The sequence below is a fragment of the Bufo gargarizans genome, chromosome 6, assembly GCF_014858855.1.
Source record: "Bufo gargarizans isolate SCDJY-AF-19 chromosome 6, ASM1485885v1, whole genome shotgun sequence".
Taxonomy (NCBI): Eukaryota; Metazoa; Chordata; class Amphibia; order Anura; family Bufonidae; genus Bufo; species Bufo gargarizans.
Window position 1 is genome coordinate 206602637 of NC_058085.1, and position 25905 is coordinate 206628541.

A 25905-nucleotide genomic window follows, 5' to 3' on the forward strand; every position below is an offset into this window, starting at 1 on the left:
GTCGTGGGGGAGGGGAAAAAATATATTTATTGTCCCTCTCTAAAACCTAGATGAGTCTTATAGGGTAGCTCATGAAAGAAGTCACATGTGAGCAGGATTGATGGGTATATAAGGTGTGTGATAGGCTGCACACATATCCCTTGTTGCTGTCATGAGTAAAAGGGGTGACAGTTTAAAAAAAGGATGATCACTGGGCCAAGGGTGGCAGTATTCTGAAACTTGTGTTAACTGCTCGCATGTTGCTGTGGTGAAAGTGTATCAAGTGCACCATTGCGAATAATCGGCATAAAAACTGCAGCACACAACGAGCCATTGATGTTTGTGGTAAATCTCTGCTATGAAGGTGCACGGGGCAGACCCACATGTTACTGAGGAGCAGCTTACCGCCAAATAGAACCTGGGGGCTAAAAGACGTGTTCACCGGGCCCTACTGTGTATGGTCACTGCTAACTAAGGCCCCATGCACACGGCCGTGTGCGGGCCGTGGAACCGCGGCCTGGATCCCTCCTGAGAGCAGGAGCGCACGGCGTCACTGGTTGCTATGACGCCGTGCGCTCCCTGCTGCCGCCGCTAAACAGTAATACACTGGTATGATCTATACCAGTGTATTACTGTACTGTGCCGGCAGCAGGGAGCGCACGGCGTCATAGCAACCAGTGACGCTGTGCGCTCCTGCTCTCAGGAGGGATCCAGGCCGCGGTTCCACGGCCCGCACACGCCATGAAACACGGCCGTGTGCATGGGGCCTTAGTAGCCAGAAGAGCCTTCAGTTTTTTTCAGCAGTATCAAAATTCAACCTCCACTGATTGGCAAAGGGTTGCCTTCTCCAATGAGAATCACACAGCTAATAAGGGCAGACATAGGTTGGAAGTAGGGCTGGGCGATGAACAAAATTAATTCTTCCTTTTACAGGCCAACGATACTGATTTTGTTAAATATTGTCACATTGGTTTTTCATTTATTTTTTCATCTGTTGTGATCCCTGCTGCCCACTCTACTAATCATGGCACAGGCTGCAGAGACTAAGACCTGCACATTCTGAGCTGATACGTGCACTGTGTGCCTCGGGTGTTCTAGGAGACGATGAAGCCACCTTGCTGCTCCCATAACTTTTGTAAAAGCTGTGTGGTGGAATGCACCTCCCCGCTGATGTGGACGGGTGCTCAACCCATGACCGCCCACCATACTACCATCACCTGTCCACCCTGCAGCAGTGTGAGCACTCTGGCTGTGGATTGGCAGCGCTGCCTGTCACCACACTGGCTGAGGTCAGACAGAGACTGACTGTGGGGGGCGTGCTGCAAGATTGCTGTGTGTCTGGGAAGGATTCTTGTGCGGGGCACTAGGAGCTCATTTCTAAAAACTGCAAGCAGACATGCTGCAAGCAAGTGCATGTCCCTCCGCCACCAGGGCATCTTCCACAACATCAACCTGCTAGATATGGTCTTCCAGGAGGAGGTCAGATTACTGGCCCTGCCACCTGACCCCATCTACTAAACACCAGTCTTACTTGTAGTTCTCCCTTAACCACTTCAGCCCCGCTAGGTGAAACCCCCTTCATGACCAGGCCACTTTTTACACTTCGGCACTACACTCCTTTCACCATTTATCGCTCGGTCATGCAACTTACCACCCAAATGAATTTTACCTCCTTTTCTTCTCACTAATAGAGCTTTCATTTGGTGGTATTTTATTGCTGCTGACATTTTTACTTTTTTTGTTATTAATCAAAATGTAACGATTTTTTTGCAAAAAAATGACATTTTTCACTTTCAGCTGTGAAATTTTGCAAAAAAAGACGACATCCAAATATAAATTTTTCGCTAAATTTATAGTTCTACATGTCTTTGATAAAAAAAAAAAAATGTTTCGGCAAAAAAAAAAAAATGGTTTGGGTAAAAATTATAGCATTTACTAACTATGGTACAAAAATGTGAATTTCCGCTTTTTGAAACGGCTCTGATTTTCTGAGCACCTGTCATGTTTCCTGAGGTTCTACAATGCCCAGACAGTAGAAAACCCCCACAAATGACCCTATTTCGGAAAGTAGACACCCTAAGGTATTCACTGATTGGCATAGTGAGTTCATAGAACTTTTTATTTTTTGTCACAAGTTAGCGGAAAATGATGATGATTTTTAATTTTTTTTTCTTACAAAGTCTCATATTGCACTAACTTGCGACAAAAAATAAAAAATTCTAGGAACTCACCATGCCCCTCACAGAATACCTTGGGGTGTCTTCTTTCCAAAATGGGGTCACTTGTGGGGTAGTTATACTGCCCTGGCAATTTAGGGGCCCAAATGTGTGAGAAGTAACTTTGCAATCAAAATGTGTAAGAAATGGACCAGTGCAAATCCGAAAGGTGCACTTTGGAATATGCGCCCCTTTGCCCACCTTGGCAGCAAAAAAGTGTCACACATGTGGTATCGCCGTACTCAGGAGAAGTTGGGGAATGTGTTTTGGGGTGTCATTTTACATATACCCATGCTGGGTGAGAGAAATATGTTGGCAAAAGACAACTTTTCCCATTTTTTTATACAAAGTTGGCATTTGACCAAGATATTTATCTCACCCAGTATGGGTATATGTAAAATGACACCCCAAAACACATTCCCCAACTTCTTCTGAGTACGGCGATACCAGATGTGTCACACTTTTTTGCAGCCTAGATGCGCAAAGGTGCCCAAGTTCCTTTTAGGAGGGCATTTTTAGACATTTGGATCCCAGACTTCTTCTCACGCTTTAGGGCCCCTAAAAAGCCAGGGCAGTATAAATACCCCACATGTGACCCCACTTTGGAAAGAAGACACCCCAAGGTATCCAATGAGGGGCCTGGCAAGTTCATAGAATTTTTTTTTTTTTTCGCATAAGTTAGCGGAAATTGATTTTATTTGTTTTTCTCACAAAGTCTCACTTTCCGCTAACTTAGGACAAAAATTTCAATCTTTCATGGACTCAATATGCCCCTCAGCAAATACCTTGGGGTGTCTTCTTTCCAAAATGGGGTCAGTTGTGGGGTGTTTGTACTGCCCTGGCATTTGAGGGTCTCCGCAATCATTACATGTATGGCCAGCATTAGGAGTTTCTGCTATTCTCCTTATATTGAGCATACAGGTAATGAGATTTTTTTTTCCGTTCAGCCTCTGGGCTGAAAGAAAAAAAATGAACGGCACAGATTTCTTCATTCGACCAAAAAAAAAAAAAAAAAAAAAAAAAAAAATGGAGGGGAAAGGCGTCTGCCAGGACATAGGAGCTCCGCCCTACATCCATAACCACTTAGCTCATATGCCCTGGCAAACCAGATTTCTCCATTCGCATCAATCGATGTGGATGAATAAATCATTGCCGGGATAAAAAAATTATATATATATATATATATATATATATATATATATATATATATATATATATATATATACATATATATATATATACACATATATACATACATACACACATATATACATACATACACACACACACACACACACACACATAGTGCTTGCCAAAGCATATGAACGCCGCCGCCTCCTCAGCTCGTATGCCTCGGCAAACGTATCTGTCACTGCAGAGGAGAAAATCCCGTCTTGCAGCGCCGCATACACCGACTTGCGTGTAATCTGACAGCAGCGCAATGCTTCTGTCAGAATGCACATCGGTGCTGCAGCTAGTAGATCGGTTGGTCCACCTGGAAGGTAAAAAGACAAAAAAAAAAAAAGAAAAAAAGAAAAACCAGGCCACAACGCAATAATTTTATTAACTTTGGAACAGAACATGTAACTTAACTTTTGGAACTAAACATTAACCTGTTTGCTTACCTGTTTTTTTTTTGTTTTTTTACCTTTATAGAACAAACCTCTCCTTCCCCATGGTTCAATGTGCAAAGCGCAAATCGCCCAAAGATGTGGCGAAGTGCGTTATGCACTTTGTTCCATGTGAAAGGAGACGTTTGCAGCAGCTGTGAGTGAATGGGCCCTAATAGCCCTGTGTGCCTATCCTGGTGAGATGATCCCTATGCTAATAGTGTACCTGTGAGTGGTACTTCCGGAAACACTCCCCTAAGCATAGGGCAGGGTGGTAAGGACAGTCAGGACAGAAATAGCGGGTGTCACGCCTTATTCCACTCCTGCTACAGACACGACATTTTTTTCGGGGTGGCGGTTGGTTTGAGGTACCAGCAACGACACTGGGGAAGTGTCGCTCGTGTAGACGGCTAACTACACTGGTGGATGGGGCCACGGAACCTCCTGGATACAGGAGGTTCGCGATGATCTGTTCCTGAAATTTGAGGAAGGATCCAGTTCTCCCAGCCTTACTGTAGAGAACAAAACTATTGTACAGAGCCAATTGAATTAAATATACAGACACCTTCTTATACCAGCAGTCTGGTGCGTCGGGAAACTAAATACGGAGCCAACATCTGGTCATTGAAGTCGACCCCTCCCATGTGGAGGTTATAGTCGTGGACTGAGAGGGGCTTTTCAATGACACGGGTTGCTCACTCAATTTGGATTGTCGTGTCTGCGTGAATGGAGGAGAGCATGTAAACGTCACGCTTGTCTCCATTTCACCGCGAGCAGTTCTTCGTTACACAGTGCGGCCCTCTGCCCCCTTGCAAGACGGGTGGTAACGAGCCGTTGGGGGAAGCCCGCGCGACTAGTTCGCGCGGTACCACAGGCGCCAATCCGTTCTAGAAACAAATGCCTAAAGAGGGCCACACTTGTGTAAAAATTGTCCACATAAAGATGGTACCCCTTGCCGAATAAGGGTGACACCAAGTCCCAAACTGTCTTCCCACTGCTCCCCAGGTAGTCAGGGCAACCGACCGGCTCCAGGGTCTGATCTTTTCCCTCATAGACCCGAAATTTGTGGGTATAGCCTGTGGCCCTTTCACAGAGCTTATACAATTTGACCCCATACCGGGCACGCTTGCTTGGGATGTATTGTTTGAAGCCAAGGCGCCCGGTAAAATGTATTAGGGACTCGTCTATGCAGATGTTTTGCTCTGGGGTATAAATATCTGCAAATTTCAGGTTGAAATGGTCTATGAGGGGCCGAATTTTGTGGAGCCGGTCAAAAGCAGGGTGGCCTCTGGGACGGGAGGTGCTGTTATCACTAAAGTGCAGGAAACGCAGGATGGTCTCAAATCGTGTCCTGGACATAGCAGCAGAGAACATGGGCATGTGATGAATTGGGTTCGTGGACCAATATGACCGCAATTCATGTTTTTTTGTCAGGCCCATGTTGAGGAGGAGGCCCAGAAAAGTTTTAATTTCGGAAACTTGGACTGGTTTCCACCGGAAAGACTGGGCATAAGAGCTTCCCGGGTTAGCGGTTATAAATTGTGTGGCATATCTGTTTGTTTCGGCCACAACTAAGTCTAAAAGCTCCGCAGTCAAGAACAGCTCAAAAAAATCCCAGGGCCGAACCGATCTGAGCTGTCTCAACCCGAACTCCAGACTGGGCAGTGAAAGGGTAAAACTACGGGTGCGGCGGAAGTTGGGGACTGCCAATCAGGGTTTGCCAGAACCTCTGGGATTCTAGGGGCTCTACGGGCACGTCTTTGCGGTGGCTGCGACGGGGTCACTACTGCACGTGCCACCCTACCAGCTTCAACTGCCCTTCTGGTGCTCGCTACTTCACCAGGTTGTACGGCAGTGCTGGTACTAGGTCCAGGAAGGGCTGGGCTGCTGGTGTATGCCTCACCACGTAATCCGACAGCACCAGCCCCACTCTGCTGCTCTTGAAGCGGATCCTGCGCAACCTGCGGTCTAGCGACACGGGGCCGGGTACGCCTGCTACTATCAGGGACCTCAGCCTCCTCGTCCGAACTTTGGGTCAGAGAGCCACTGCTTTCTACAGGTTCGTATTCTGACCCGCTGGATTCATCAGATGAGGGTTCCCACTCCTCATCCGACTGGGTCAGAAGCCTGTAGGCCTCTTCAGAAGAATACCCCCTGTTAGACATGTGGGCAACTAAATTTCAGGGTATTCCCTGAGACTACCCAAGAAAAAAAAAGCAAGCCTGTCTTACAAAGGGGAGCCTAGCGAAGTACCGGAGGCCGCTGCGGTTGATAAAAAATATCAAAACTGATTTTTTATCGCCGCAGTGCGTGTAAAGTGAATGTGCAGTGATCAAAAAAAATTAAAAGAATTTGTCACTGCGGTGGGGTGGGCGTGGGCAAACGCACGTGTGGGCGACCGATCAGGCCTGATCGGCCAAACACTGCGTTTTGGGTGGAGGGCGAACTAAAGTGACACTAGTACTATTATAGATCTGACCGTGATCAGTTTTGATCACTTTCAGATACTATAAAAGTACAAATGCTGATTAGCGATACGCTAATCAGCGAATAACGGACTGCGGTGCGGTGGGCTGGGCGCTAACTGATCGCTAACTACCTAACCAAGGGACCTAAACTATACCTAAAACCTAACGGTCAATACCAGTAAAAAAAAAAAGTGACAGTTTGCACTGATCACTTTTTTTCCTTTTCACTAGTGATTGACAGGGTGATCAAAGGGTTAATTGGGTGCTGGGAGGTGATCTGGGGGCTAAGTGTACTGTAGTGGGTACTCACAGTAATGATGTGCTCCTCTGCTCCTCTCCTGGAACCAACCGACCAAAAGAAGGAGCAGAGGAGCACAGCAGCCATATAACCCCATTATATTTACTAATATGATGGGTTATCTGGCTGCTGATTCGTTTTTTTGAAAATCATCAACCTGCCAGCCAATGATCGTGGCCGGCAGGTTGATGACGAAGTTCTTCTTTGAATTTTGCCGGCCCGCGATGCGCATGCGCGGGCCGGCATACCCGGAAATCTCGCGTCTCGCGAGAGGACGCACCGGCGCGTCCAGCCAGAACAGCACGACCGCCGCAAAAACGCAATCCTGCGTACGGCGGTCGTGAGGAGGTTAAGACTGTGTAGAGTATATTCAGAAGGTGCGGTTTCGTAGCTAAAATTCTCTCGACCTGTCTTTCCGCTATTCCTCCTCTCGACACCTAGATTATGCACACTACTCCAGTCTAGGGCTGAAACGATTAACTCGAGTAATTTGACACAAAGAAATCCCCAATGCAAATTTTTTGCATCGAGGATTTGTTAGTCATGTGACCTTGCTCCGTGCAGGGGTGAAGCACTTGCTATTACTCACCGCTCCATAGTCAACCGCCAATCCACACAGCACTTTCCTCCTGACATTGTCAGGATATAGTGCGTTATGACTTGATGCTGTGCGACGTCAGCGCGACAGTGCAGCGCGTGGAGAAGATGAAGGAGCTGTGGAGCAGCGCCCCTACAGGAGGGGGCCAGCTGAAGGCACTGAGGGGGCCGATGAGTTTTTATAAAGAAAAACATTTTAATTAGTTTTTTGTCATTAGAGTACTCAAATAATTGTTGGATTAAATAGATAGAATACTCGATTACAAAAATTGTCGATAGCTGCAGCCCTACTCCAAATGATGGTGAATGTGCCAGGGACGATGTCCCCGATACTTCCCAGTGTCGACAGTGGTGGAAAAACACTGTGCATCTAAAGTCAGGCACACAGGCATCAAATGCATTGAACTGAATGGAGATGCAGCAATTCTTCGGTCACGGAACAGGCTAGTGGCACATATGCTCAATGGCTGCAGAGCTACACTGCCATCTTTGGTCACACAATATTGCCCTACTGCACCAGCCTCAAATGACAACTGGAAATTACTATTCAGTCTGGGAAACGCGCTTAATGTGGATTTGCAGCATCATAATGATTTGATGTTGGGAATTCCTTCAACATCAAATCATTTTAGACCACTTTCACACTAGCGTTAATATTTTCCAGTATTGAGATCAGTCAGGGTCTTAATGCAGGAAAAAAAATGCTTCAGTTTTGTCCCCATTTATTGTCAATGGGTACAAAACGTAACTGGACACTCAAAAAAGCATTCCGTTCAGTTTTCATGCAGGAGAGCATGCTGCAGTTTGCTTTCCGTCCTGGGATGCAGAGTAAGACTGATCCATCATGACCCACAGTGCAAGTCAATGGGAACGGATCAGTTTTCTCTGACAACAGAAAACGAATCCAACCAACCTCCTTAGTTTTTTTTATGGAGTTAATGACAGATCCGTCTTGACTATGTTACAGATAATGCAACAGGATCTGTTCATAATGGATGCAGATTGTTGTACTATCAGTAACAAGCGTTTTTGCTGAACCCTGCCAGATCCAATAAAAACTTTAGTGTGAAAATAGCCTTATTTGTGGAGGTTTGAGTGCTGAGACCCCTTACCAATCCCAAGAATGAGCGGAGAGAAGTACACGCAGATCACACTCCACGATACGGGCTGCAAAGAAGTGTCTCAATTCCATCCGTGGCAATGAGGAGAAAGAGCGCCCAACATACACGTGCTTCTCTGGGGCCTTGAGGCCCCACCGATGAAAACTTTTGATATCTCTGACATATCAAAAGTTTTTTTTTTTTAAGTTGGTGATGCTTTAAATAGAACAGGCGACGTTCACGGCCTGTGTTAGAAGGGAACAGGAAGGGATTCCCTGCCTCCAAAATCCTGTCAGGCTGCCATGCAGGTTTAGAGCAGCATGCAGCCCAACCTTCGATGGCTGAGATAGGAATAACCTTAGGAGGTGGTCAGGATTAATATAATATTATCTCTATATATATCTATCTCTATCAGACACAGGTAGGGCTGGGAGATTAACCAAATAAATTTGATTAATTTGCTCTTTTACAGCCCAACAATGCTGAATTAGCGGCAACAGGACAACCATGCTAGTTCCCAGCAGCAGTATGACTGGGTTGGGGAGGAGGAAGATGCAGACCACTGTGGCAGCGGCACCACAGTCAACACGACACAAGCTAAGGGAGCTGCCATCCCTGCTGAGGAGCGGTCGACCCAGTGTATGGACTGAGATGGAGGTGACCACAGCGGCCACGTGAGTGACAACTTCTGCCACCCATATGGCTTCTTGCAGTGTCCTCACACCTGGAGAGCTAGCAGGGCACAGGACATTTATTACATACCATATACCAGTTTCATTACAGTGGGGGCAACTATATGCCAGGGACCCCAGTGCATTTACCATACACTAAAAGCCATGTGCCAGGGTACTCTAGCTCCTCCCCCACCATCCCCGCACTTTGATCCACCACTTGTTTATTCTCCAACCTTGCCGTTTCCCTCCACTTACAGCCATTGGTTAAACATAGAAAGTGTTGGCAGATGAGAACCATTTGGCCCATCTAGTCTGTCCAATATACTCAATACTATGGATAGCCCCTGGCCCTATCTTATATGAAGGATGGCCTTATGCCTATCCAATGCATGCTTAAACTCCTTCACTGTATTTGCAGCTACCACTTCTGCAGGAAGGCTATTCCATGCATCCACTACTCTCTCAGTAAAGTAATACTTTTAAACCTTTGCCCCCCTAGTTTAAAACTGTCCTCTTGTAGCAGTTTTTCTTTTAAATATTCTCTTACCTTGTTGATTCCCTTTATGTATTTAAAAAGTTTCCATCATATCCCTTCTGTCTCGTCTTTCTTCCAAGCTATACATGTTAAGGTCCTTTAACCGCCTCAGGACCGCCGAAGGCAGGATTGCGTCCTGGCGGCGGCCCTGTTATTCCGGTGATAGACGAGATTTCTGGTGAACGCGCGCACACAGGAGATTTTTTTTATTTTGGCACAAGTCAGCGGAAATGTATTTTTTTTCTTTTCTTACAAAGTCTTATATTCCACTAACTTGTGACAAAAAATAAAATCTCACATGAACTTGCCATACCCCTCACGGAATCCAAATGCGTAAAAATTCTTCTTCTCATGCTTTAGGGCACCTAAAATGCCAGGGCAATATAACTACCCAAGTGACCCCATTTTGGAAAGAAGACACCCCAAAATAATCCGTGAGCGGTATGGCGAGTTCATGTAAAAAAATTATTTATCACAAGTGAGTGGAATATGAGACTTTGTAAGAAAAAGTAAATAAATCATTTTCCGCTAACTTGTGACAAAAAATAAAAAAACTTCCATGAACTCACTATGCCCATCAGCGAATACCTTAGGGTGTCTACTTTCCATTTGTGGGGTGTTTCTACTGTCTGGGCATTGTAGAACCTCAGGAAACATGACAGGTGCTCAGAAAGTCAAAGTGCGTAAATTCACATTTTTAAACCATAGTTAGTAAAAGCTATAACTTTTACCCTAACCAATAAATATACACTTATTGCATTTTGTTTTTATCAAAGACATGTAGAACAATAAATTTAGAGAAAAATGTATATAGAAATGTTGTTTTAATTGATAAATTTTACAACAGAAAATCAGAAATGTCTTTTTTGCAAAAATTTCGGTCAATTTTGATTAATATAAAAAAAAAGTAAAAATGTCAGCAGCAATAAAATACCACCAAATGAAAGCTCTATTAGTGAGAAGAAAAGGAAGTAATATTCATTTGGGTGGTAAGTTGTATGACCGAGAAATAAACCGTGAAAGTAGTGTAGTGCAGAATTGTAAAAAGTGGTCTGGTCATTAAAGGGGTTTAAGCTAGGGGAGCTGAGGTGGTTAATCTTTCCTGGTAAGTTTTATCCTGCAATCCATGTACCAGTTTAGTAGCTCTTCTCTGAACTCTCTCCCATGTATCAATATTCTTCTGGAGATATGGTCTCCGGTACTGTGCACAATACTCCAAATGAGGTCTCACTAGTGCTCTGCAGAGCGGCATGAGCACCTCCCTCTTTCTACTGGTAATTTCTCTCCCTATACATCCAAGCATTCTGCTAGCATTTCCTGCTGCTCTATGACATTGTCTTCCTACCTTTAAGTCTTGTGAAATAATGACCCCTAAATCCCTTTCCTCAGATACTGAGGTTAGGACTGTATCACTGATTTTATATTCTGCTCTTGGGTTTTTACGCCCCAGGTGCATTATCTTGCACTTATCAACATTGAATTTTAGTTGCCTGGTTTTTGACCATTCCTCTAGTTTCCCTAAATCCATTTTTATTTGGTGTATCCCTCCAGGAACATCAAGCCTGTAACAAATATTTGTGTCATCAGCAAAAAGACACCTCACCATCGAGGCCTTCTGCAATTTCGCTGAAAAAGATATTAAACAATATGTCTCCCAGAACAGATCCCTGAGGTACCCCACTGGTAACAAGACCATGGTCTGAATATACTCCATTGACTACAACCCTCTGTTGTCTGCCCCTCAGCCACTGCCTAATCCATTCATCAATATGGGAGTCCAAGCCCAAAGACTGCAATTTATTGATAAACCTTCTATGTGGGACAGTATCAAAAGCCTTACTAAAGTCTAGATAAGCGATGTCTACTGCACCTCCGCCATCTATTATTATAGTCACCTAATCAAAAAAATCTAAAAAATAATATTAGTTTGACAAATCTCCCTGAAGTAAACCCATGCTGTTTTTCAACTTTCAATCCATGGGATTTTAGATGTTCCACAATCCTCTCCTTAAGTATAGTTCCCCACTGTTGATGTCAGGCTTACTGGCCTATAGTTGCCCTGTTCCTCCCTACTACCTTTCTTGTGAATGGGCACAACATTTACTAATTTCCAATCTTTTGGGACGACTCCTGTTACCAGTGATTGGTTAAATAAATCTGTTAATGGTTTTGCTAGTTCACCTCTGAGCTCTTTTAATAGCTTTGGGTGTATCCCATCAGGCCCCTGTGACTTATTTGTATTAGACAGCTGACTTAGAACCTCTTCTTCTGTAAATACACATGCATCAAAAGATTCATTAATCTTCCTTCCTGAGGTCCTTTTCCTTCATTTTCCTTCGTGAAAACTGAACAGAAGTATTCATTGAGGCAGTCAGCTAGTTCTCTATCTTTTTCCATATACCTTCCATTTTAAACTTTGTCAATTCCTTGTTTTAGTTTCCCCTTTTAATTTATGTAATCTCAAGAATGTCTTATCGCCTTTTTCACAGACTGAGCCAATTTATCTTCTGCCTGTGCTTTAGAAGCTCTTATAACTTGCTTGGCCTCTGTCTCTGCCTAATCTAAAAAAAATTGCCTGTCATCCTCGTTTTGTATTTTATAATTACTAAATGCCATCTTTTTGTTTAATGATTTTGGCCACTTCTGCTGAGTACCACAGTGGTCTCTCCCTTTCACTGACAAATGTAATGCAATTATCTGTTGCCCTCAATAGTGCCACTTTTAAGTAGTCCAATTGCTCCTGGGGTCCATTGAAACTGTCCCAATCTGATAGGGACTCTTATACCACTAATCTAATTTTGTTTTTGTGTGGTGTGACTCAGTCGCTGTACTTATAGTAAACCACACTGACTGGTGATCACTAGATCTCAAGCTTTCCCCTACAGTAACATCAGATACCAAATTCCCATTTGTGAATACTATATCTGAAATAACCTCCGTCCGGGTTGGCTCCTCAACTACTTGCTGTAGAGATAATCCCAGTAGGGAATTTAGAATATCTGTACTCCTGGCAGAACTAGCCATTTTGGTTTTCCAGTTTACATCAGGAAGATTAAAGTCTCCCATAATGATAACTTCCCCTTTCAATGTCATTTTAGCTATTTTCTCAACTAGTAGATCTAATTTTTAGACTTGGCTAGGTGGTCTATATATCACACCTACACGAGTTAACTTATGATTATCAAACTGCAAGGTAACCCAAACTGGACTCTAAATTGGTCTTGCTAAGGCCTCTTTCACACTTGCGTTGTCCGGATCCGGCGTGTACTCCACTTGCCGGAATTACACGCCGGATCCGGAAAAACGCAAGTGAACTGAAAGCATTTGAAGACGGATCCGTCTTCAAACTGCGTTCAGTGTTACTATGGCAGCCAGGACGCTATTAAAGTCCTGGTTGCCATAGTAGTAGTGGGGAGCGGTATACTTACAGTCCGTGCGGCTCCCAAGGGTGCTCCAGAATGACATCAGAGCGCCGCATGCGCATGGATGACATGCCATGCGATCACGTTATCCATGCGCGTGGGGCGCCCTGACGTCACTCTGGGGCGCCCCGGGAGCCGCACGGATGGTAAGTATACTGCTCCCTACTACACTTTACCATGGCTGCCAGGACTTTAGCGTCCTGGTAGCCACGGTAACCATTCAGAAAAAGCTAAACGTCGGATCCAGCAATGCGCCGAAACGACGTTTAGCTTAAGGCCGGATCAATGCCTTTCAATGGGCATTAATTCCGGATCCGGCCTTGTGGCAAGTGTCCAGGATTTTTGGCCGGAGCAAAAAGCGCAGCATGCTGCAGTATTTTCTCCGGCCAAAAAACTTTCCGGTCCTGAACTGAAGACAACCTGATGCATCCTGAACGGTTTTCTCTCTATTCAGAATGCATTAGAATAAAACTGATCAGGATTCTTCCGGCATAGAGCCCCCACGACAGAACTCTATGCCGGAAGAAAGGAGCGCAGGTGTGAAAGAGCCCTAACTTGTATTAAATTAGATTTTGCGCTTTCACATACAGGGCCACACCTCCCCCTTTCTTGCCTTCTCTGTCTTTCCTATATAGAGAATCTTGCTATTGTTATATCCCAGTCATTACTCCCATTGAACCATGTCTCAGTAACAGCCACTAAATCTATATTCTCAGATAAAGGCTATGAAGTAGTAATATAATATGTTGAAGTTATTTCTATAAAGAAATGTATCAAATTTGTCTTAGTATTTATTTTTCAGTTTAACAAAAAGAAAATTGAGATTCAAATTCAAAAAATAAAATAAATAAAATGTTATCCATCTATCTATATGCAGAAGTTCAGGGCAGCACTCTGGGTGACCAGTAGTTGTGTGCCAGCGATTCAAATACTTTACCAAGGTGTATGATGTAAAATAAATAAATGACACTGCAGCACATCCAATGGTGAAGAAAAAGTGGGACCCTTTATTCACCTATGCAACGTTTCGGTCCGCTTGCTGGGACCATTCTCAAGCAATTGGTTGGTGGGTGAAAGGAACCCACCAACCAGATCCCCGCACGTCCACCATTCATTCTCTATGGGGCTGCTGGAGGCAGCCAAGTACTTACCCACAAAATATGGAAAGCTAACAAACCCATAAGTCTGTCCAGTGGAATCCAATGAATGGCAAATGACTGCTGAACACAGTGTAAAAGCCACTGATCCCCATTAGGACAGCTTGAAAATCTGTAAGTTACTACATGAAAGAAAATTCCTTAAAATAAGGGCTCCAAGGCTTCCCTTTGCCGATTATGTAATATACCGCCCATGGAAGAGCAGACATGTGCGTGCAGACGACAGGCTGCCACACACCAAGCGCACTGCAGCCGCCCACCTTCTGCAGCTCCTGCTTCTTACCTCAAGGGCTGCTCCTCCAGCTTCTGCTTCTTGGGCTGAGGCTCGTCTGCTGCCACCTTCATGCTGCCTGCTGTTCACAAGGTAAAGTACACGGATATTCCTCCAGCAGCACGGAGACTCCGGCCCAACACAATTGCTTCCTGCGCTGCGTGTGAGGGATTCACGCTGTCCTCCCGCCGATACCTCCCCCTCGCCGACTCATCACGCCCCCTTTAGGCCGCGCCCCCGTAAGTCACCTAGCAACCGCCTCTAGGGCTCTTCTAACTGCCCCGGCCAGTGCCGATATTAGCTTTTCTTACCGCCCCATGACGATGGGACTTACATGGTGAGAAAACCGCGACGAGCGCATAAAAGCTATTATTTCATAAAATTCATCGCGGCACTTTGATCCCTAATAAACTACATCTTCGATCATATCATTAACGGTTTCAGATTTCAGGCACTGCTGTGGACAGCCATGCCGGGCTGGGGCCTGACCGCCATCTTTGTTGAGGCAGCCGATGCTGGATGATGTGTCAAGCGGTTTAGGAGGAGCCTTCACTTCCTACTTCATTCGCTTGATTTATTCCGGTAATTTATGGTGCTGTTCTGGCGGTGTGCGACTTTTCCGTGCGTTGTTACGTTAGTTTGAGATTGTTTTAGTAGAAAAGTTTGTTTGTAGCATGTCTCCTGTTAGGTGTTACTAAGTGGGTCTAGAATAGCCTTCCGTACTTTCCGGGGGTCAGTCGCATGCATGGACTGGGTTGACGAGATGGCTGAGCACGAGTAGTGATGCCACCATAGACTTCCTGGCACCTGTCTTGACTGGAGATCCCATGCTGGAGAGCTGCTGCTCCTCATTCTCTAGGATGTGATGTATTCTTGGATATGATGATGATACGTCTACATTAAATGGAAGTTTGGATACTGAACCATTCAGAAAAGAAGACAGGTGTAGGTTTACCAAATCAGTAACCTTATGAAAGTAGCTGAAGCTGCACAGAGCTTTTATGGCCCCACAGTCTTCTGTGTTCCCAACTTCATGTATCTGACAAGGGGGTCGTAATACATGGCAGCCGGTCAGTTGGCGCAGGGGGGTCGCTGTAGTACATGGCGGCCTGCGCAGGAGGATCGTGTAATACATGGCAGCCGGTCAGTCGGCGCAGGGGGATCGGTGTAATACATGGCAGCCGGTCAGTCGGCGCAGGGGGATCGGTGTAATACATGGCAGCCGGTCAGTCGACGCAGGGGGATTGGTGTAATACATGGCAGCCGGTCAGTTGGCACAGGGGGATCGGTGTAATGCATGGCAGCCGGTCAGTCGGCACAGGGGGATCGGTGTAATACATGGCAGCCGGTCAGTTGGCGCAGGGGGGGTCGGTGTAGTACATGGCAGCCTGCGCAGGAGGATCGGTGTAATACATGGCAGCTGGTTAGTCGGCGCAGAGGGATCGGTGTAATACATGGCAGCCGGTCAGTTGGCGCAGGGGGGTCGCTGTAGTACATGGCAGCCTGCGCAGGAGGATCGTGTAATACATGGCAGCCGGTCAGTTGGCGCAGGGGGATCGGTGTAATACATGGCAGCCGGTCAGTTGGCGCAGGGGGATCGGTGTAATACATGGCAGCCGGTCAGTCGGCGCAGGGGGATCGGTGTAGTCAGGGCCGGCCTTAGGCCTTTAGGCGCCCTGTGCGAGAAAGCTTTACAGCGCCCCATAGTGACACGCCCCTCAGTAACCACACCCTTTCAGTGGTCACACCCATTTCTCCAATATCGGCTTCAGATTCAGACGCCCTTGATTCATTTGCATCCGGTGTGGCCGCTGGATATTCCTCACTGCAGATACTCTGTTGTAGGTGGACTCACCTTTTACCACAATCACTTCTATCTGACGCTGAGAGGAGCCTGCAGAGTTGGTGCCAACGCACAAATATGTTCCGGCGTCTGCTACAGTTATTGATGGAATCAGCAGGGTGGCGATGTCTGTCCTCTCGACTGTATGAGCCTGGAAAATACACAGGAACCCAAGTTGAGCACCATAGTAGTCCTCACAGACTCTGCGTATACGTGATTTATAAGAATTGTGCAGCGTCCAGGAGGAAATGGGCAATGGTTTGGACAGGATGTTCTGCAGTGCAGCACCTTACCAATTCTGCTGACAATGGAGATAGGGTAGTGGTAGAAGGGGACAGGTAAAGGTAGATTTGGTGAGATGTTAGGTAGAGGAGAAGAAAACAGGTCTGTGCAGTGTCAGACAATACGTGAGGGGTAGTTTTACATCATGGCCGTTCTAACTCCTGCTAGAGCCACTGGTCACTACAGTATGTGTCACCATGGGCAGCCTATGATGGAGGGAGTGACCGATCGCTCATCATTATACCATTGTAAGGAAGGTCTGAGGCATTGGCCAGGGCAGTATCTATGTCAATGGCTTCTGCGGGTTATAGCAGATACCTGCAGCTCCTGAATCCGCCTCTGGATAGCTTCCAGGCTGCTGCTTCGAAAATGAAGGAAACCAAGAGAGGTGAGGGCCTGAGCAGATGGACGGGCCAAAAGAGAGAGAGAGACAGGAGGAATAGAAAGTGAGAGGGAAAATAACCATAGGGAGCAGTGGTGAGCATGCACGACCTGTGACAGTAACTTAGGACCTCTATGTCACAGAGGTCAGAGAAGGGGACACCGCCCGGCTGTACTGTAGAGCGCTAGGCAGCCCCACTCCAACAATCTCCTGGAGGAAGCAAGATGGTATCCTACCCCCTCAGGTGAGAGGATGAGCCGTGCATGCGGTGCTGCAGATACATGTCTGCTCTGGGCTCACCTGGACGTCTGGCAAGGGGCAAATTTCCACCTGCTAGCAAAGGAGACTTCATTTAAATTCTCAATTCCCATAAAATATTAGGTAATAGCCCCCTCCCCTTTTCTTAGAGGCCTGGCAATCATAAAAGTTTTAAACAATACTAATACATACATCTGCTGTGCTGTCTGTGGACTGGACACTGAGGAGTCTCACTCTCTGTTGTGGCTGCTGCTGGCTGGCGCTCGCTCCGCCTCCTTCTTCTCTCTGCCGCTGCGGCCTGCGTCACACTCCAGCAGCCAGTCTGGTCTGCTCTGCTCTGTTAAGAGACAGGCAGCGGAGCCCCTCCTCACTCGGTCTCTTAGTCCGGACCGTGGCGTGAGTGACGGTGCAGTGTGTCACGGTGTGAGTCTGACTTCATCATGTTTTCATCATGTGCCTGTTCCTGTAGAATAGATAGCCGGCGGCAAGCAAAGCAACAAAATATAATAGTAGTATAGTAGACAGTCTTCACTTAGAGTTCGGCGGGCTGTGTCGGCCGCCCGGCGCCCCTGTTGCTATGGCGCCCTGTTCAGCCGCACACCCCAAAGGCCGGCCCTGGGTGTAGTACATGGCATCTGGTCAGTCTGCGCAGGGGGATCGGTGTAATACATGGCAGCCGGTCAGCCTGTGCAGGGGGGTCGGTGTAGTACATGGCAGCCTGCGCAGGAGGATCGGTGTAATACATGGCAGACGGTAAGTTGGCGCAGGGGGATCGGTGTAATACAGGGATGCTCAACCTGCGTCCCTCCAGCTGTTGTAAAACTACAACTCCACAATGCCCTGCTGTAGGCTGTTTGTGCATGCAGGGAGTTGTAGTTTTGCAACAGCTGTAGGGCTGCAGGGTTGAGCATGCCTGGTGTAATACATAGCAGCTGGTCAGTCAGAAACCGCCCCACTTACCAGCTTCCAGCACTGATCGGGGAGAACTTCCTGTCTGATATCCATGTGCACTCATATTCATAAAATAAATCTGTCAGCAGTTTTGCCCTTGCTAAACAGCTGTCAGTAGGAGGCAGGGTTGCCAACCAGAAATTTTATTTTTTCTGATTAACTTTTCCAAAAATCAAGGACAGCCAACATTTTCAATGGTCGAATTGGAAAACCATAAAGAATGAGAGCTTATAAGTAATCCATGACTACAGCTCAATGTACTGCTAAGAATTCATAACCAGCATTTACTTTGACATGTAAAATGATGGTAATTGCCACCAAAATAATTTAGTCAAGAACCATCAGCTTGGAAAAAATTCACGGACACAGGAAAAAGTCACTTTATTTTTACGCTGGGTTCAGACCTGAGCGTTCTGAAAGGAGCGCTCTATATGCGCGACTTGTACCGGCGTTTGCAATCGTGCATACAGAGACAAACGAACGCCCGAAAGTCTATGTATGGGAACGTGTGACAAGACGCCCCAAAGAAGCTTATGTACTTCTTGGGGCATCGGGCGTTTTACAGCGCGATCATACGCGCTGTAAAACGCCCAGGTGAGAACCATGCCGATAGGGAAGCATTGGTTTCTCCTTGTTGAGCGTTTTACAGCGCGTAGGAACGCGCTGTAAAACGCTTAGGTGTGAACCCAGCCTTACGGACTGTCCAGAAATTTCAGAACGGTTGTCAACCATGCTATTAGGCGGTGGCAGGGGATAGCGGGAGTTTTTATTATCATGAGTATTGTGGATCTGTAATGTTATTCTGCTAGGTACTGCTCCTTAAGGGGGTTTCCAACTTTATTGTTGTACGGGGGGGGGGGGGGGGGTGAATATACAGTACAGACCAAAAGTTTGGACACACCTTCTCATTCAAAGAGTTTTCTTCATTTTCATGACTATGAAAATTGTAGATTCACACTGAAGCCATCAATACTATGAATTAACACATGTGGAATTATATACATAACAAAAAAGGGCCAACAAGTGCTAAGCATCTCTGGGAACTCCTTCAAGACTGTTGGAAGACCATTTCAGGTGACTACCTCTTGAAGCTCATCAAGAGAATGCCAAGAGTGTGCAAAGCAGTAATCAAAGCAAAAGGTGGCTACTTTGAAGAACCTAGAATATGACATATTTTCAGTTATTTCACACTTTTTTGTTATGTATATAATTCCACATGTGTTAATTCATAGTTTTGTTGCCTTCAGTGTGAATCTACAATTTTCATAGTCGTGAAAATAAAGAAAACTCTTTGAATGAGAAGGTGTGTCCATCTTTTGGTCTGTACTGTACATATATATATATATATATATATATATATATATGTATTCGCCTGCACCCCACCGCTCTCTTACTGCTCCCTTTTCTGTTTTCTCTGTCCCTTACTCTGGATGGAAGTGGTCACGTGACTCTCCAGCCAATTACTGGCCTTTTGGCTTATGTGCCAAGAGGTGTAGTAGGCTGCTGTTGAAACCCCTTTAAAGGGAACCTGTCACCGGGATTTTGGGTATATAGCTGAGGACATGGGTTGCTAGATGGCCGCTAGCACATCCGCAATACCCAGTCCCCATAGCTATGTGTCCTCTTATTGTGTAAAAAAAACCGATTTGATACATATGCAAATTAACATAAGAGTCATATCTTACTTATGTGACCAGAGAAGAGTCATATTTTCAAACTCTGACTAATCTCAGGTTAATTTGCATATGTATCAAATCGTTTTTTATACACAATAAAAGCACACAGAGGGGACTGGGTATTGTGGATGTGCTAGTGGCCATCTAGCAACCCATGTCCTCAGCTCTATACACAAAATCCCGGTGACAGGTTCCCTTTAAGTGCACTGAAGGCATGGCTTCACGGTGAAGTTCTCTCGGCGCTGCTTCACAGACCCTCCCTTCTGCTCTGAGTGGCAGCTCTAGTAGTCTCCCTGTAGGATGCTGCAGCTGTCACTCAGAGGAGGGGTTGTGAAGCACTCAAGAGCACTTCACATTAAAGCATCACCTCCGGTTCACTGACAAAAGCAGTGCCAGGCAGAATAAAAGTACATATTCACACTACTCATAATGTGTTCTCACCCTACTCTCTCCAGCCCCTACCAACTGCTGTCAACAGTAAACATGGTCAAAACCTTTAAGACAGGCAATTTATGTTTCATTAAAGGGGTTATCCAACCCCTAAAATGCCTCCCCATATACCCGAGCCCCTCACAGAGGTTGTACCTATCTGGCTCTCTGGCACTCACATAGCTTCTGACTGCCGCCACTGCATCTCCCTGTTGCGTGGATGAAAACATCCAGCCATCACCCGCGATACTAGGAAGGCTCGTCCTCGTTGCAGCCTGCTATTGGCTGCTAACCACCCACCCCCGGGGAGATGCAGCAGCGGGCTTCAAAAGCTAATGTGCTGACCATCATGTATCCTGGAAGTCAGACCCCTTTCAAACATTGATAGCTATCCTTAGTTCCAGAGAACCCCTTTATGGGAGACATGGAATGGATGCTCTTTGCTCATGAACCTGAAATATAAGGATACCTTTGTGTTTACACACGGGGACATTTATCAAAACTGGTGTAAGGGAAAACTAACTTAGTTTTCCATAGCAACCAATCGGATTCCACCTTTCACTTTACAGACCTATTTTGGAAAATGAAAATCTTCCCCCACAAACTGTGTGTGTATATATGTATGTGTGTGTGTATATATGTATATGTATATATATATATATATATATATATATATTACAGTGCTGCCCATAATTATTCATACCCCTGGCAAATTTTGACTTAAAGTTACTTTTATTCAACCAGCAAGTAATTTTTTGAAGGGAAATGACATAGGTGTCTCCCAAAAGATAATAAGACGATGAACAAGAGGCATTATTGTGAAAAAAATAATAATAATTCTCAGCGTTTATTTACATTTGAGCAAAAAGTGTCTAGTCCAAAATGATTCATACCCTTCTCAATAATCAATAGAAAAGCCTTTATTGGCTATTACAGCAATCAAACGCTTCCAATAATTGCAGACCAGCTTTTGCAGGTCTCCACAGGTATTTTTGCCCATTCATCTTTAGCAAAGAGCTCCAAATCTTTCAGGTTGGAGGGTCTTCTTGCCTTCACCCTGATCTTTAGCTCCCTCCACAGATTCTTAATTGGATTCCAGTCTTGACTCTGGCTGGGCCACTCCAAAAGGTTAATGTTGTCTGCTAACCATTTCTTCACCACTTTTGCTGTGTGTTTTGGGTCATTGTCATGCTGAAATGTCCACTGGTGCCCAAGGCCAAGTTTCTCTGCAGACGGCCTGATGTCGTTGAGAATACTCATGTATTGCTCTTTTTTCATTGTGCCATTTACTGTGATTAGGTTCCCTGGTCCATTGGCTGAAAAAGACCCCCAAAGCATTAGGTTCCCACCACCATGTTTGACAGTGGGGATGGTGTTCTTTGGGTCGAAGGCTTCTCCTTTTTTACGGAAACATCATTGTGACCAACCAATTAAATTTTGGTTTAATCTCACCATAACAGAGAAGACCAGAAGTCTTCTTTGTCCAGATGAGCTTTTGCAAAGGCCAAGCGAGCTTTTGTGAGCCTTAGGGCTCTTTCACACTTGCGTTGTCCGGATCCGTTGTGTACTCCATTTGCCAGAATTGCACGCCGGATCCAGAAAAACGCAAGTGAACTGAAAGCATTTGAAGACGGATAAGTCTTCAAAATGCGTTCAGTGTTACTATGGCAGCCAGGACGCTATTAAAGTCCTGGTTGCCATAGTAGTAGTGGGGAGCGGGGGAGCAGTATAATTACCGCCCGTGCGGCTCCCGGGGCGCTCCAGAATGACATCAGAGCGTCCCATGCGCATGGATGACGTGATCCATGCGATCACGTCATCCATGCACGTGGGCGCCCTGACATCACTCTGAAGCGCCTCGGGAGCTGCACGGACAGGAAGTATACTGCTACCCCGCTCCCCACTACACTTTACCATGGCAAACAGGACTTTAGCGTTCTGGCAGCCATGGTAACCATTCAGAAAAAGCTAAACGTCGGATCCGGTAATGCGCCGAAACGACGTTTAGCTTAAGGCCGGATCCGGATTAATGCCTTTCAATGGGCATTAATTCCGGATCCGGCCTTGCGGCAAGTGTTCAGGATTTTTGGCCGGAGCAATATATATAGCGATATAATAGCTAGCGATATGCCCCCATTGTCTAAGATGGGATAACTCCTTTAAAGTAAGGTCCCTAAAGGCTTGGTCCAGAGAGGTATTGAAACAAAAGCATTTACACGCTTTCCATTACAAAGCTTTATCTCTTGTTTCTTTTACTACACTTTTTGGCCATGTCCCCACACAGCGGAAAGATTTCTAGTTGGTTTTAGGATTTTTGGTTCCACAATAAATATGCCACATGTGAACATGGTTTACTGCAAAGGCATTGCAGGCTAGATGAGCTGGCTGTGTACGAGGCTACCCTGAACCCTCATCCTGTGGGCTATATATTTCTGGATGGTCCTGTCCTCCCTCACCTGTAGCCACACACTGTTCTTGTGTAACAGTCCCGGTCACCTTGTCCATTTATTGTTAGTATGTGTTCTGTGGTGACATTTCCCTTTAGTATGAAGCATTGCATGCAGTAAATGTTTTTCCTCATTATGATGAGTGTAAATGCAACTGAATATGATGCTATGTATATTACTCTCCCTAGAAGCAATACCTGTCTAAATATAAACTATATGTTCCTAAAATAAAGCCTGCTGGACTTTGCTTGGGCCGATCGTGTTGCTGTATATAAAAATAGACTTTGAATTCGGCTCCTATTCGGCTATTGACAACATATCAAATATATATCAAATGTTTATTGTTTCATGTTCTTCCAAATTTAATAGATTAACATTTTACAGTTGAGAATACAAAAAAACCATCTCCATGCTCTGATGGTGTTTGCCGTTTTCTGTTGACTTAGGTTTTCCTTATGGAGTCGATAGTATATAGAATTCCACTCCATAATCAATTGGCACACTTATCAGGAGTCTCAAAGGTTCATACTGGACAGGCCGATAAGATATGGTTCTATGAGTCACATATCTTGGGTCACTTAGGCTCTCGAGAAGCCATCTATGGTAATATGCTCACCTGATGTCAGCACACAGTGCGGATTACTTGCAGAAAAACTGCAGCTTTATATTTTCCCAGCAAAGTGTATAAGATTAGACAAATCTCATGTACACAGCTTTTTTCTCTTAGATGTGGATTTTGGAATCTGCAACATTTGAATTGTTGCATTTTTCTTGTGCAAATTTCACCTTTTTTCAATGGAAAGATAAGATGTGTGGAAAATCTGCAGCAAAAACCCCCCCAAAAAAACGCAGTGCAGCTCCTGTTCCGAACGTCCAGCACTGCCGGGGTTGCATAGCATTATATTGATTTATGATGCTCTGTAACCCTAAGAGGTCTGGAATGTATTGGATAACCCTGATATCACGCTGGTATTGCAGTATTACACTGTGGGTTATCCACATGGGAAAAATGCAGGTTGTGTGCAGGTTTCTTTTCCATTCCTCTGATCTGTCAGAAGAGCAGAACAAGAAAAAAAACTGGTTCTTTATTTTCCCTTTCATCCCCCATGACGGCATACCATGAGAGATGACCCGCCTCCATCCAGGTAGGGACAGGAAGAATATATTTAACCCGCCTCCTGCTCCTCCTCAGTGTCTTCCTGTCCCTACAGGTAGGAGATGGATTATCCTCATGGCATTTGCTATGGGTCCGCTTCTGTGAAGGCAGGCAGAGGCAGCTGAACTTATTTTGTTTTTAAATATGCCTTATCCACATGAGGGAAGCAGGCAGCACCCGTTCCCCATTTGGGTTCTGAGGTGCTTGAAAGTCTGTTGAAGGACCCTGCTCCTTACCTGCTGCTCTGAATGCCGGGCATAAGATCCGGGTGCGGACCAGACACTCAAGGAGTTCCTCCGGTCTTGTGAGCGCTCCTCATCTCAACCCGATACTTTCGGCGCTTGCCATGACATTACAGGAAGTTGATTCGTTCCACATGCGTTCCAGCTCGAACTTCCAGCATGCGGAGGGGGTGGAGATTAATTTGGCGCTCGGATCAAGGCGGATGTCGCCCTCTGATCTGAGGTCTGCAGGTAAGAGATATTTAAGGGGGACAGAGGTTCAGAGCCTGGACAGCATGTCTGAACTGGGAACAAACCAGACGGAGACCTCTCTGGTGCCTACTATTGTAAGTTGCTTCCACTTAGGGGGATGCTGTATATATTTACTTATGTTAAGCCCCTTGTTCTCTGTCACCCTCTCCCCCTGTGTGCATGCAGAGTGATAAGGATAGTGCTCAGAGAGCTAAATCTAGTCCTAAAATCAGGAAATGTGTGATCTGTTGGTAAAAATTACCTGATACATGTAGCAAGAAACTGCAAAAAATCTACTGCCAATATGGCGAAAGACTTGGTGCCCTCTATCAGAGAGGAGTTAATGGATGTAATCAGAGAGGATCTGCCCTATCTGGAATCCTATACCTATTCCTGGTCCCACTACCTCAAAGCATAAGGAACCTAAAACGGTTTGTTCTAATACCTCGTCCTCAGATTCAGAGCATGACTCAGTTAGAGAGTGTTGACTCTGTTGATTATTTTGGTTCTGATACAGAATTTAAAAGGTTTATTTTCTCCTCTAAAGACACAAAAGAATTGATTAACGCTGTCAGGACGACCATGGACCTCTCAAATGAGAAAGTCCATAGGTCAGTCCAAGACGAGATGTTTAGTGGATTGAAACAAATTAAAAAAGAGAGTCTTCCCAATCCACAAAAACATGCATGAGTTGATAAAAAGGGAATGGAAATCTCCAGGAAGTTATTTATTCAAAAAACTATCAGACGTCACACCGTCCTCATTAGAGGAAACAATTCAAATTCCTTCACAATTAATGCAGTTTCTGCAGTGGTGGAAAAATCCAGATCACCTGAAGAGTGGGGTTTCCTGGTTTCCCAAGCACCAGCAATTATCACCACAGATTCTAGCCTTTAGGGATGGGGAACGCATTTCTCTCATCTCTCTTTGCAAGGACAATGGTCCGAGGATCAGAAGACTCTCTCTTCAAATCAGAGGGAATTTTCTGCAGTTTGGGAAGCTGTGAAGGCGTTATCCCAGAATATAAAGAGGAAGGACAATCAAGTAAGATCAGACAACACAACGGTGGTAGCCTATCTAAACCATCAAGGGGGAACAAGACGCGTAGGTCTAAGTCTGATAACAGAAAAAAATATTTTCCTGGGCAGAAGCTCATTTAACGTCCCTGTCTGCAGTATACCTAAAGGATCTCTAAACACAAAAGCGGATTTCTTAAGCAAGGTTTCACTGAGAATAACAGAATGGAGCCTAGAAAAACAGGTGTTTCTCCAGATTACAGACCTGGTGGATCTGTTAGCCTCAGCGGAAAACATGAAATTGGAGAAATTATTTTCCCTAAACCTCTTCGGGATGTCCCAAAAATTAGACTTTCAGTTGTCTAGACAAATCTCATGTGATCTTGGCTCCATTGTGGCCAAAAAGGTTGTGGTTCCCTATCCTTAAGCTCCTTTCAGTTCAGAGCCCATGGATTCTTCCCTGGAGACAAGATCTATTGTCTCAGGGTCCAGTCCACCATCCCAAGGTGGAAAAACTACATCTGGCAGCTCGGAACCTGAAAGGGTGACGTTGAGGTCCAAGGGCTTATCGGACGCCATACTTGATACCACGACAGCTAGCAGGAAAGAGGTTACCTGTAAGATTTATTTTAAAGTCTGGAAAAGGTTCTGTAGCTGGTGTTCCC

The 25905-nt window shown here is 45.4% G+C and overlaps 2 protein-coding genes across 2 annotated transcripts in view; one reads left to right on the plus strand and one right to left on the minus strand.

The window, feature by feature from the left end:
- Positions 1 to 14529, minus strand: part of ADK (adenosine kinase) — a 373135-nt gene extending 358606 nt beyond the window's left edge. The window contains exon 1 of the mRNA XM_044297316.1: positions 14340 to 14529. Coding sequence (XP_044153251.1) covers positions 14340 to 14401 — 62 coding nt within the window. The 5' untranslated portion in view covers positions 14402 to 14529. The remainder of the gene's footprint in view (positions 1 to 14339) is intronic.
- Positions 14530 to 14811: 282 nt separating this feature from the next.
- AP3M1 (adaptor related protein complex 3 subunit mu 1) overlaps positions 14812 to 25905 on the plus strand; it is a 51178-nt gene continuing 40084 nt past the window's right edge. Inside the window, exon 1 of the mRNA XM_044298226.1 lies at positions 14812 to 14909. The gene's annotated coding sequence lies outside the window, so the exon portion shown is untranslated. The remainder of the gene's footprint in view (positions 14910 to 25905) is intronic.